The sequence below is a fragment of the Chionomys nivalis genome, chromosome 6, assembly GCF_950005125.1.
Source record: "Chionomys nivalis chromosome 6, mChiNiv1.1, whole genome shotgun sequence".
Taxonomy (NCBI): Eukaryota; Metazoa; Chordata; class Mammalia; order Rodentia; family Cricetidae; genus Chionomys; species Chionomys nivalis.
The window spans coordinates 40,396,236-40,410,643 of record NC_080091.1 but is presented as its reverse complement, the minus strand read 5'-3'; the positions used below and the strand labels follow the sequence as shown (position 1 = coordinate 40,410,643).

At 42.5% G+C, this 14,408-nt stretch overlaps 1 protein-coding gene across 1 annotated transcript in view; it reads right to left on the bottom strand.

The window, feature by feature from the left end:
• Positions 1-14,028, bottom strand: part of Htt (huntingtin) — a 153,146-nt gene extending 139,118 nt beyond the window's left edge. Inside the window, exons 1-2 of the mRNA XM_057772523.1 lie at positions 13,647-14,028; positions 5-88 (exon numbers count right to left, since the gene is read on the bottom strand). Coding sequence (XP_057628506.1) covers positions 5-88; positions 13,647-13,843 — 281 coding nt within the window. The 5' untranslated portion in view covers positions 13,844-14,028. The remainder of the gene's footprint in view (positions 1-4; positions 89-13,646) is intronic.
• Between the last annotated feature and the right edge of the window lie 380 nt (positions 14,029-14,408).

Here is a 14,408-nt window from a genome sequence, read left to right as displayed (position 1 = left end):
TTACCTGAGAGACTGTGCCACAATATTTTCACATATTGTTAGACAATGACTCACACGGTCCTTCTTGGTGGCTGAGAGTTCCTTCTTTCTAAAAATCAAAAGGAAAAGAAATGAGCATATGCTGAAGTGACTACATCATTTGTTTCTATATTTCATTCATTCCTAAGTAGTTCTTGGCTATTACTAGTGAATCACTAACTCCACACTGGGAACAGGGTAGCATGAGGATGGAGAGGGATGATGAGAGATGAGCTCCCCCAAGCACTTCCTAATGCACCAGTCACACACAAAAATCAGAAGCGTCAAAAAAGCATTATCTTCCCCTTACAGAGAGAAGGAGAAAATAAAGAGCCAACAGTCAGGCAGGGAGGAAAACCAGCAAGAGAGACCCTATGAAAGGTAAAGTCAGGGCTGGAGAGATGGCTCAGAGGTTAAGAGCATTGCCTGCTCTTCCAAAGGTCCTGAGTTCAATTCCCAGCAACCATGTGGTGGTTCACAACCAACTGTAATGAAGTCTGGTGCCCTCTTCTGGCCTTCAGGCATAACGCAGAAAGAATACTGTATACATAATAAATAAATAAATATTTAAAAAAAAAAGAAAGGTAAAGTCAAAGATAAAGAAGATTGTGCAGGGGTTCCCAGCACAGAAAGATTCAGAGCCTGAATGTTAAGTCCATAAAGAATCTGTCAGTTCTGGAGCCAGTGAGTGTATCTCTTTCATCTCTTTCCTGAAAGGGTATTTTCTTGACAAATTATGCTAGGGACTACTGATAAATTTTCATAGCTTGATCTTTGCCTTGACTTGCCAAAAATCACACATGTAGAAAGTAAGAGCCAGAACTGGTTATCTGACTTCAAATATGATCTATGTCTCACCAATCCACGTTCAGTTCACATTTCTCCCCACTTAATGACACTGAAATAAGAATGCATATCACGCCTTTAATCCCAGCACTCGGGAGGCAGAGGCAGGCAGATCTCTGTGAGTTCGAGACCAGCCTGGTCTACAAGAGCTAGTTCCAGGACAGGCTCCAAAACCACAGAGAAAAAAAAGAATGCATATTACAACCAATGGCATATTACAAATTAATTAGTAACTTCTTTTCTTTCTTGGTAGTAAGATTATGGAGACATGGATTATAATGAATAAGATACTCCGTGAAACACAAAATATGATACTATCCTACATCAATAATATAATAAAATAAAATCTATAAATCTTGATCATGGTAACCACAGGGATTTATAGGTTAGTCAAATTTCACAGAACTGTATACTGAAAACATGTACGAAATTGCCTCTGTTCTCAAAATTGGCATGGTTAACTGAATATGGTCAGTATACTATGCAGACCTCAGTGGCTAACTAGTCTATACACACACACACACACACACACACAAAGAAAAAAAAACCCTAGAAATAAGCCTTCTTTAAAAAAAAAAAAAAAAAAGCCAGGTGGTGGCACACGCCTTTAACCCCACACCAGCATTCAAAGACTGGGGCAGGCAGATCTCTGTGAGTTCGAGACCAGCCTGATGTACAGAGTGAATTGCAGGACAGTCAGGGCTGTTACACTGAGAAACCCTGTCTTGAAAAACCAAAAATAACAAAACAAACACACAAACAAAACTAAAAACCTGTCAGGAGGAGTCAGACAGGGTAGCACAAGCCTTTAATTGCAGCAATCCAGAGGCAGGCGGATCTCTGAGTTCAAAGTCTGCCTGGCAAGTTCCAGGACAGCTAGGGCTACACAGAGAAACCCTGTTTCAAAAACAAAAACAAAACAAAACCTGTCAGTAAGCAAAAGATGAAGAGCCTAGGCAAAAGGCCAGACTAAAGTGCTTCTTTCATACCTATCCTGTAGCATCAGGTGTCCTCAAAGTTAGCAAAATCAAAGTAAAGTAGAAAGGAAAGATTTAAGACATAGGGTAACTGAAAACAAATCAGAAGATCACTAGTTTTGGGGGCAGTTTAATTATAATAAAATTTAAAAAAACTTGCTAACAAACAATTTGCACTTAATTGCTAAAGCAGCCCTCAAGCTTCTATAAGTACACACAACAACACAAGCTATTAAAATTGCACAAACCCACAAGAGCATATCTTCCAAAGGACTGTCAAGCAGATAGGAAAAGGCAAGGCAGATCCCATGAGAGGTAAAGTCAAAGGTGAAGGAAATTGTGCAGGGTAATGTGGGTGAAACACTCATACACATAAAATAAAAATAAGCAAATCTTAAAAAGAGTACAAATTAAATATCAACACATCATTCAATTATCATTATGGCTAAAATTCTCCTATAAAAGATGACCAAAAAGGGTTCTCAGCACAGAAAATAATCAGAGCCTAAGTGTTATCCCAGTAAAGAATCAATCAATACTGGTGGGTTAGTGAGTGTGTCTCCCTCATGTCTTTCCTAAAAGAGAGTTTTCTTGAAAAGTCATGCTGCAGACTACTGATCACCTACCAAAACTTGCCTAGCTACAGACACATAACTTGGTCCTATAGATAGATTGGGAACACAATGGACATATAGAATTCCTATTGCATCTATTTGTTCTAGCTATCCCCTTCCAATTAGAACAAACATGCCTAACACTCAGGTGTCAATAAAGACTAAGAATGCAGAACAGCATGGAAGCATCTTTGGTCCCTATACAACTTTCAGAAACACAGGCTCCCCACACCTCTCATCCTCATAAGAAGCTCACTGTAGCAATGCTAGAATTGAAACCTTGCAAACATCCTTCACCAGTAAAAGACAAACAAAATGTGATAGCCAAACAATAAAAACTACTTAGCTAGAAAAAGCAAGCAACTACTGATAGGAAACAAATCACAGTGTAAATCATAATGTATTCCTCACCAGCATTCACCAGTAGGGAACACTGGCCCTTTAAACTTTATTTTAAAAGAGATGAAAGAAATAGAAATGGTAAAGCTTGTAGTGTTTGGGGCATACATCTTCTAATGGAGTTCTAGAGTGCCCCCACAATCCGGCTTTCTTCTTCCAACTGAGTTCTATAGTGTGCCCCCCACAATCCCACTTTCTTCTTCCAACTGAGTTCTATAGAGTGCCCCCACAATCCCACTTTCTTCTTCCAACTGAGTTCTATAGAGTGCCCCCACAATCCTGTTTTCTTCTTCCAATTGAGTTCTAGAGTACCCCCACAATCCTGCTTTCTTCTTCCAACTGAGTTCTACAGAGTGCCCCCACAATCCTGTTTTCTTCTCCAACTGAGTTCTATAGAGTGCCCCCCACAATCCTGCTTTCTTCCTTCCTCTCTCCCAACTGTCCTGAACCTCACTCTGTCTCCCCTTCTAGATGAGAAGTTAAGGTTCTTCTGCCTCACCTCCAGCTCACAAAACCTAGCCTGTCTGAAAAAAATTCTTTACTATCTCATTTTGTCCAATAAGAAAACCAAATGTTTAAAAAACCAAACAAAAGACAACTTGTAGCTATTTCATTCCCCATGGAATTAGGTGGATTTTTAAAGATAAGTCAAACTGATTTGTTTTACATGAACAATAAAATGAATAGAAGGAACTACATAGCTCAGGGAAAGAACTGTATCAATAGGGTAAAAACATTCTGGCTCTCTTCAATCACTTGAAACTACATCATCAAAATGAAAACAAACTTCAGCCAGTTTCTTCTAACTGTGCAACAAAGCAATCTTCAGAGGTTCACAATGATGGAGGCATGTTAAATCCTGGCTCCATAGCACACTGTAATTCATCATAAAATTATCTAAGAACTCATTTCTCCTCACCAGTATCACTCACACACACACACACACACACACACACACACACACAGAGCTGGTGGCAAGACTGAGGTCTACAGCCTGTACCACCAATGGGAAGCACAGCAAACTAGGGTAGGAAGTCATAGTTTCTGATTTCTTTTTTTTTTTTTTTTTTTTTTTCGGTTTTTCGAGACAGGGTTTCTCTGTAGCTTTGGTGCCTGTCCTGGAACTAGCTCTTGTAGACCAGGCTGGCCTCGAACTCACAGAGATCCGCCTGCCTCTGCCTCCGGAGTGCTGGGATTAAAGGCGTGCGCCACCACCGCCCGGCAGTTTCTGATTTCTTATCAGCTGCTTTCTGACTTTTGCCAAGTCCTATTACACAAGTATTGTTTCACACTTAAGTTTTTTCTTTTTCTTTTTTTTTTCTTTCTTTTTTTTTTTTTTAGACAGGGTCTCTCTGTAACGGCCCTGGCTATTCTGGAACTCACTCTGTAGGTCAGGCTGGCCTCGAATTCACAGAGATCTGCCTGCCTCTGACTCTCGAGTGCTAGGATTATACCATACCCAGGCATGGTATATATCTTCAATCCTAGAACGCAGGAGGTAGTAGAGGCAGGAAGATCACAACATGTTCAAGGACAGCATGAGTACAAAATAAAACTATGTCTTAAATAGATCAACAAACTAAAGGGAAAAAAAGAGAGAGAGAGACAGCCAAAAAAAGGTGGTAGTGCATCCCTTCAATCCCAGCACTCAGGAGGCAGAGGCAGGCAGCTCTCTGTGAGTTCAAGGCCAGCCTGGTCTACAGAGTGAGTTACAGGACATTCAGAGCTGTTACACAGAGAAATTCTCCCACAAAAAAACAAAATAATAATAATAATAATAATGAGGAGGAGGAGGAGATACACAAGAGCATCGAAGAAACTTGAGAAAGGAGTGACCACATTGGAAAGACAAACAAGAACTCTATTTCACGCATACAAAAACTAACTTCTGATACACAGCCATCTTCAATGGGAAAGGCAAATCAATATGTCATTTATGCAACAGAATCAAGAAATGTCTCATGACCTCGGGTTGATTAAAAATTCATCAAAAAAGAAATAAAAGCACTTACCATAATGGAAAAGTATGATAAATTGGACTTCATCAAAATGAGGAATTGCTCATTAAAAAGCATCATTTTGTGAAGGAAAAGATCGGTCAAGAGGGGAGGAGGTGCCGGGCGGTGGTGGCGCACGCCCTTAATCCCAGCACTTGGGAGGCAGAGGCAGGCGGATCTCTGTGAGTTCGAGGCCAGCCTGGTCTGCAAGAGCTAGTTCCAGGACAGGAACCAAAAACTATGGAGAAACCCTGTCTCGAAAAAATTCAAAAAAAAAAAAAAAAAAAAAAGAGGGGAGGAGGTATGCTCACAGCAGCACTTACCTGTAAATGCTTAATAACCCAAACATACAACTAAAATGAGAAAAGCATGGCATATTCATACAAAACAGACTAAGTAAATGGGTAAATATTAAACCAATAACACTAAACAAAAAGAGATGCAACACACATTAAGTATGAGCAGGTAGTGCTGTATGATTCTATTCATGTGATAGTCAAAACTGAGTAACAGTGTAGTAAAATTCAGTGGTTAGGCTGGCCTACATTTTCTCAAGTTTAATTCCTATCACAACTACTGTCTCCAAAAAGTAAAAAAAAAACCAATAAGGTTGTTTAAAGAAATACACCTCTTCGGTGAAACTATACAGCAGAGCAGAAAGGTGCCAAAGATGAGGGAGAAACACTCAAGGAATAGAACTCAACTAAGGAAGGGTGCCACTTGAGCTACGTTCTGACTGACAATGGTAGCCAAGTTTTATACACTGTTTTACATGCCTGTTTTAATACATTTTATGTGCATGCCACAGCACTCGTGGAGATCAGAGACAATTGTGGAGGTTGGTCCTCTCCTCCCATCATGTGGGTCCCAAAGATTAGACTCAGAGTGCTGTTGGGCTTGGAAGCAAGCACCTCTACTCACTGTCTCACTGGCCCACAATTTGGTTTTGATTTGCTTTGGAGTTTTTGAAACAGGGAATCATTATAGAGCTCTGGCTGTCCTGGAACTCACCATGTAGACCAGGCTGGCCTCGAGCTCACAAAGATCCTACTGTCTCTGCCTCCCAAGTGCAGGAATTAAATGTATAGGCCACCACGCCTGGCCTACCCACAATTTTTTAATAAAAAGAGACAAAGGTCCTAAAGCATGAAACTGGTAAGTAGAAAAAAAGATTTAACTTGAAAAACAAAAGTAGAAAGTATGAAAGTGTTAAATGTTTAACAAAATACGTATTATAACTCTAACTACACTTTAACAAGAATTTCCTGAGAACTTGCCATGAGCCTGGAACTCTGGATTTAATGACTAAAAAACAAACAGTTCTCACTGACCCTGATAGCAAGGGCATAAGGGAGTTGGCTCCTTCTCTCATCTGAGGTGGAAGGCACCAGTGGCCGGGACTGACAAGCTCAGCCACCACCAAGGCCTACAGCAGGGCCTTGGGTTGGCCCACCCTAACATCCACTCTATCTAGGACCTACTGGAGCTCGTGAAGGGACTGGTCCTGTGGAATTCCACAGGCTCTCCATGACTCAGGGTGGCCACAGGATAACCCAGAGGAATTTCGGTGCAGATCCAGTGATGATGGTGTACCGTAAACCAGAGACCTTGAACCAGACCAATGACTCACTGCAATGAACATTTGCAAGTAAAGCTGATTGGATAAAAGGGTATTTTATGTGACACACCATTCCCAATGCCACCAGGACAAATGAAGAGGTCATGGAGAGACGGGAAAGATGAAGAAGAGGAATTTTGGTTTTGTTTTGCTTGTTTGCTTGCTTGCTTTGTTGTTTTAATTTTCTTTTAGGGGGTGATACAGGGGTGAGGGGAGGATATGGAGGGACTGAAGTGAGCAGAATTAGGCTGCATGATGTGAAATTCCCAAAGAATGAATTTAAAAAAATTATGTTATTAAAAAAAAAAAAAAGTTCTCACCCAGCTCCCTCTAGTGCAAGAGCCACACACAAAAAATCAACACATAAGTCATGCTAGCAAAATGAGAACAGGACAGGGGCTGCACATCACCTTCTCAGTACTCCTAAGAGAAAGCATCCATCAGCAGAGCCAAAAAATCAAACCCAGGGCTGATAAAGGAAAGGTGGTAGCTAGTGTGCAAAACAAACACACAAACCAGGGTTTTATTTCAACATACAAATGCCATTTGACTAGGGAGTCAAGGCCTAGGACTTGCCCACCCCATAGTCTGTATCATAGAAAAGGACCACTATACCAGAGTCTCTCCTGCTAATGAATTCATTGCAATAAAAGGTATTAGTATGTGTAATTCAAAAATCACTGTGTTCATAAACATGCACAATTACAATGTGTCAAGTAAAAATCTGTAATATACTTTAAAGAGCAACATCAAAAAGAGTTACAGAGGTAGCTGGTGTTAACAACTGAACACTGTGTTTTTACTATCATAGATTGTATATTTGAAATGGTTACATTTTATATGATGTTATTTTACCACAGGGGAGAAAATAGGAAAAAAAAAAACCCTGAATCACCAAAAGTCTGACATTATAGAAAATGTCACATAAATAGAATCATAAAATATGTAGGCATTAGGAACCAGCTTGCTCAATGGCCCATAATCGCTGCTATTCATCTGAGCTGCTGCAGGTATCAATGCAGCTATATTCCTTCATGTTGCTAAGGAGCTTAACTACCTGTTGAGGACTTCTAAACTGACTTCTTTTGGGGTCATTACCCCTAGAGCTACTGATCACTTGCAAACAGGTGTTTGTGTGACTCTAAGTTTTAACTGTTCCAGGATATTAATTAATGCCCAGGACTGCAACTGTTGGGTTGTTTGGGTTGTATAGTAATCGTGTGGTTATTTTACAGAATGTAAAGAATGGGGAGGAGCGACCTTATAGAACTCACTACTTTGATAGCTAATTTAGAAGTTTGTGTGTATGTGTGTGCGCGCGCGCGCGTGGTGTGTGTATGTGTGTGTTTTAAGGAGTTTCAACACAGGTATGTACATGAGTAGACAGTGTGTCCCCCAGAAAAAATGTATTATTAAATGAAAATTCCCAGTGCTAAGCATGGGATACCTTATTGTTCAGGGAGACACCAGAAGCACACACACATACACACAACACAGGCTATTTCCAATGCTCTTGAATGTCCAAAATAACTAGATGGTAAGACCCTACTGTTGAAGATATAACACACTTTGGTTGCATACAGGACACAGAGAAATAAAGATAGAACCAACCTGAAAACTTCCCGTTGGCTGGCTAGTTTTCATAATGCCAGGTTTTATGAAGGCCACTGGGGAAAAAAAGGACATGAACGGTCTTACTAAGCACTGGCCCCTGAATGCTACAATATAGGCAATGGAGACAAAATGTGACTGTTGGTGCAATTGTGGTATAAAGGATACAAGGATAACCAACTGCTTTCTAACTGGATTTAAAGCCTGCTCCACAAAAGGTAGAAACTTAGTCCAAAGCCTAAGACTCAGAGGAAGGAGGTTACAGGCCCTCAAAGGGGGACCTTACCACTGTTGTTCTGTTAAACAGACAAGCTGTTAGACTGCCTTCTAAATATCTGTTTATACTCATAAACTAGTACTATCGTCTGCGTTGGCCAAAGAAGCTTCTATCTGCAGAAGACTAAGTATACTAAGAAGTGACTGCTGAATGTGTTGTCTAAATCAACCCCACCCACAAGGTTCAGGGAAGGGGGGAGTGGAGAGAACATAAGAGCCAGATTTCAGGGAGTTCTATGAAGCGCTGTCTTTCAGACATGACATGGCTGTTGCCTTCATGACCTCACTGCAGTTATGCTCACCTATACAAGACCAACACAAGAGCTAGCCATGGTGGCACACACCTTTAAACCCAGCACTGGGAGAAAGAAGCAAGTGGAGCTCTGTGAGTTTGAGGCCATCCTGGTCTTCAGAGATAGCTAGTTCCATGATAGCCAAGGCTACAAAGAGAAAGCCTGTCTCAAAAAACAAAAAACAACAACAAAAAAATAAAAATATTCTTTTAAAAAGTCAACAAATATTTCATAACTTGACTTGAAAATCATGTAAAATTCCAATTTTATGTACTCATTCTTATATATTATCTATGAGTATTTTATTATGCTACAAGGGCAGAGCTGACTAGCTGTGATGACATTATGTCCACAGAGCCTGAAATATTTACTATCTGGCCATGAAAGCTTGCCAGTATTGATGGGCTAAAGCAAGATTGATTATACAGAGTCAATCTCAGATGGCGTCTTTGTAGAAACTAACAGAATGATCCTATAATTCATACAGAAATGCAAGGGACCCAAAAGAACTAAATCAATACTGAAAAAGACAGGTTGGGGGGTATACTTCATAATTTGAGACGATTCAAATCTGTAATCAAGCCTATAGTACTGGCATAGAACAGACACACAGATCAATGACAGAAAAGGAAATAAAAAAAAATCTACACATAGAAAGGTAATTAATTTTTAACAAAGATGTCAACACAATTCAATGAGAAAAGAACATTCTCTTTAACCAAAGTGCTGGATTCCACATGCAAAAGAAAAATGTCAAATCTCTACCTTAGCCACAAACTCAAAATGGGTCAGACTTGCATATCAGCGCTACGACTTGACAGTTCTTAGAAGACCAGGCGTAAATCTTTGTGATTTCAGACAATGCAGTGGCTTCTTAAATATCTAATATACTGCAACTAAAGACAAAAACAAACAAATTGGACTTCATCAAAATCTAAAATTTCTGTGCTCTGAGGAACACTAGGTAATGGTGGTGCATGCCTTTAATCCCAGCACCTGGAAGGCAGAGGCAAGCAGATCTCTGTGAGTTTGAGGCCAGCCTGGTCTACAAAGTTGAGTTCCAGGATGGCTAGAACTGGACACAAAGAAGCCCTATCTCAAAAAGAAAGGAAGGAAGGAAGGAAGGAAGGAAGGAAGGAAGGAAGGAAGGAAGGAAGGAAGGAGGGAGGGAGGGAGGGAGGGAGGGAGGGAGGGAGGGAGGGAGGGAGGGAGGGAGGGAGGGAGGGAGAGAGAGAGAGAGAGAGAGAGAGAGAGAGAGAGAGAGAGAGAGAGAGAGAGAGAGTCAGGGAGCCAAGCTGGGTTGAGGTTCAATGGGTAAGAGTACTGGCTTTACAAGCCTAAATCCTAAGTTTAAATCTTCGGCATGCAAGTAAAAATTGGGCATGGCTGTGCAAGCTTGTAATCTCTCTGTGGTGGGTAAGGACAGGCAGATCACCAGTGTTTTGGTCAGGCAGCTTAAAAGTAATCAGGAGCTTTACGTTCAGTCAAAGACATAGCAACAGAGGAGGAAGTCACTCAACATCCTCTTTTGGCCTCTGCATATTCTATACAATATATACACTATACACCACTCAAAACACACACACACACACACACACACACACACACACAGGGGCATATCTATAGTATACCAGTACTTGGGAAGTTGTGCCAAAAGGACCAAAGCAAGTTTTGAGAACTTGGGCTACAGAGTATACCAGACCAACTAGAGATACATAGTAAACTCCTGTCTCAAAAAATAAACAGAGAAATTGAAAAGACAATACATAGAAAGGGTTTGCAAATTATGTCTGATAAGGAAATAGAATCCAGAACACGAGAAATTCATATGAATCAACAAGACACATAACCAAAAAAGTGTGCAAGAATGAAGACTGGGACTTGGTGTCTGGGTCCTGAACTTCCTGAACTTCCTAGACTTAGTTTGTCTTATAATAAACTCTTGTCTTTGCCTGTAGTCAGATTTTCTATCTGAAGCTAACTGGGCCTCCCTCTTGCTCCTCCCCCACAACAGCTCTTAACCTCACTCTTTTCATCCAGCAAAAAATGGCATCCCTCAGGAAAGCTTTTTTGACAAGTTCTCCCTGCAGGAACACTCCTCTTTCATACACCCTCCTAGTAGATTCTTGACTCCAGATGTTCATTCCAAAAAGGCCTTCAACTAGACATTACTTAAACATCCTGTCCAAACAACACTCTAAGGCCCTGACATTTCCTAATCCTCTTCCCTACTTTACTGTACCTTATCACTTACTTTCTTGCTTATTGTCTGTAACCCTCTCTAGAATTTTAGCTTCATGAGGACATAACTTTGTTCCCTGCTAAAATCTACAGCTAGAACAATGCTAGACACACAGGCGACGACCAGCAAATACTGATAAATGAATGGCTACAATCAGGAAAAATGAGATAGAAATCTGAAGAGTGAATGTCAACTGCTTAAGGTCTATCAGACCCACCACAGCCAGCCGGAGAGCTCCTGCATCCTATACACTGAGCAGAGAACGAGCGCTCGCTATTTCAACAGAAACCCACGCATGGCTGTGACACGAGTTCTCTGTAACACAATGAGAGCCATAAAAATAGAACAGATTCATTCTAAAATTGTTTTGGCTGGTCTTGATTTGGAAAAAGGACTTTTAACTGAAGCAAGTGGACAAAATGCCAAAATCGAAGCTTCCAAGCAGTGAGTTTGTTACTTATTATTAATGAACACCTGTTTTCCAACAGCAAAGTACACAGAAATAAGAGATATATGCTTTTATTTAAAATAACTACAAGCCTAATGCAGTTGATTTTGGGGAATGTTCCACTTAGTTCTTGATGTACAGTGTAGTAATAAGGTTTTAAAACTTTTAAAAGCTTTTGTTCCAAACCACTTTTGTCTGTAAATAATTTAAAAATCTGTCCTAACAGATGCCCAGATTTTATCTGGAAGGACACGTGAGGAGAATAGTGCTTGCTCCTGGGGACAGAGTTAAGTAGTCAGGAGAATGGGGACGGGATGTTTTCATTATTTAACCTTTCCTAACTTTGGAACTGTACCACGTTAATGAATTACTTATGCAAAACCAGACTGAATTTGTGTTTAAAGCAGCTGCAGAGCAATCACTCCACCCTACCCCCACCCTTGTTTACAGAAAATATGGGAAATATGTGAACTTCCACAATTCCTAACACCCAGAGAGACAGAGTCATGGTAAGAATCTAATAATTAGAAATTACTTATACAGTCAGGCGTGGTGGCAAATGCCTTTAATCCCAGCACTGAGGAGTCCGAGGCAGAAGGATAGATCTCTGTGAGTTCCAGACCAGCCAAAGTTACATAGTGAGACTCTGTCTCAAAAGCAAAAACAATAGAAATTACTTATCTACACATAAGAATTTTTCTACTAAGCCGGGCGGTGGTGGCGCACGCCTTTAATTCCAGCACTCGAGAGGCAGGTGGATTTCTGTGAGTTCAAGACCAGCCTGGTCTACAAGAGCTAGTTCCAGGAGAGGCTCCAAAACCACAGAGAAACCCTGTCTCGAAAACATCAAAAAAAAAAAAAAAAAAGAGAATTTTTCTACTCAAAAATACTTTCACATTATAGAAGAAAAATTTATTCTATCAAATAAGCCAACATTTCTCCCCAAATCTTCATTTTTTTAAAAAAATTAGACTCTCAGGACAGGAAAAGGATCTCTATCAAAAACACAAAAACAAGAAAAAATTACTAAATATATGCTGGGAATAAAGCTCAGTGGTAAAGCACTTGCCTAGCATGTGTGAAGCTTTAAGCTAAATTCCCGGCACCAGAACATTTTTTTTCCCTAAATGAGTATAAATAATGAGATTCTTTTATAGGTTGTTTCCTGAAAGTTCTCCTTATTAATTGTACAAATCCACATTAGAAATAAAATGCCCAGAGTTGAAAGGCCTGAACTGCAAGAAAGCACAGGGCTGAACACTCAGCATGGACTTCCAGGAAATGTCGAGCTTTTTTTTTTCTTTTTTTTTTTTTTTTAGACTTTTGTTATTCATGTTCTCTCTTCTGTTTCAAATATTCTCTCCAGTCACCTGCAGCAATCTTCCAAAGGATGACAAGACTTCAGCAAAGAATTAAACAGGAATTTTTACTGGAGTACAGAGTCGAGGAGCGACCCATGCTCTAAATCAAGCTCGACCGTAACACCGGTAAAATTCATTCCCTGGTGGAAACTGCACCAACACCAACATGTCCATTTTATTTTATTTTATTTCCAGCAGGAAACAGGCAACAAACATCAGTCGACTTTTTCAAATATATATGTGCATGCATACATATAGTTTTTATTAATAATCACACCTAAGTAACTCACCGCGTACTCGACAACCACAACTCATCCATCCAATTACCTGCAGACCAACAGGAGAGTACAGAGGCAGACCTTTCCGGCGATGCTCAAAACCTTGTTACTACACTGCAACACCAACTAAACGAAACGCCAGGAGTATACGAAGCGCCTCAAGTCACAGGCTGCTTCAAGTGTCACTTGGAAAAAGAATATCCCATTGGATGGGTTCACACTCCCCCGCCCTCAGCACTCCCGCCGAGCATTATGTCATCCACTATCCGCACATCTCTCACGCTATCCTGCGCTCCCAGCTCCGAGGCCTAAGGAGGCAACCCGGAGAGGTCTCGCCCTCTCCAAGTTCTCCTGGAGTCAAGTGTGCCACAGCCCCAGTTTCTCCCCGAAGACAGAAACAAGTTCGCTCCCTAACTTCACAAGCTGGGAAGGGCGAAAGCACTAGGGCCGAGACGCCCCTCGGCGTGTCCCCCGCAGGCCTGACCGGGCTCTGCCTCCTCTGAGGAAGGCCAAAGACCCCACGAGTCGAGGGCCCCGGGTCGGACAGAGGGCCCGGCCTCCCGGGAGGCACCGCGACCCTCTCTCTGGACAGGTGCTTGCGTTGGCCGTCTCCGGCACGCAGGCCAGGGGAGCAGGCCCCGGGAGGGAGCTGCGGCGCCCGGACTCACGGTCGGTGCAGCGGCTCCTCGGCCGGACCCGGCAGCGGCGGTGGCGGCGGTGCATGCGGTGGCGGCTGCCCCTGAGGCGGCGGCTGAGGGGGCTGAGGCGGCGGCGGCGGTGGCGGCGGCTGCTGCTGCTGCTGTTGTTGCTGTTGGAACGACTTGAGCGACTCAAAAGCCTTCATCAGCTTTTCAAGGGTTGCCATGACGGCCTCCTGCCCGGCGGGACAGGCCCCGAAGGCTTGGCGCCTACTCGCACTCCGCGGAGCCACTTAGCAGCGGGGAAATGAATGGGGCACTGCGCGGAGGGCAGTAGCGGAACCAAAGCGCCCAGCCATCTTGGGCCGGTCCCGGCAACCCCCGCGGCGCCTGCGTCCTGTGACGTCAGGCCGGCGGAGGCGAGACCACGGTGGACCCGCAGATTTGACAGGCTGAAGCGTCGTCTTTCCCAGTAGCTGGATGACAGCACGTCCTGCCTTTGCCCACTTACTGAGACTCCCCGCCCACCGACATGGCCCCGCCCCTCCCTGGCAAACCAATCGCCTGAGTGGAGAGGGTGGGGCGGACTACAAATGAGGGGCGGAGCCGAGCCAAAAGCCGGTTTGAGCGGGGCGCGGCCTTGCCTTGGCTAGAAACGGTGTAGCGATGGAAAAATGTCGAGGAAGTGGGCAGAGGAGTTGGCGACGCAGCAGGGTTTGGGGAGACCTGGAAGGAAGGCGAAGAAGTTGGAAAGGGGAAGGGCAGCGAAGAAATTCCTCTGCAGAAAGGCAC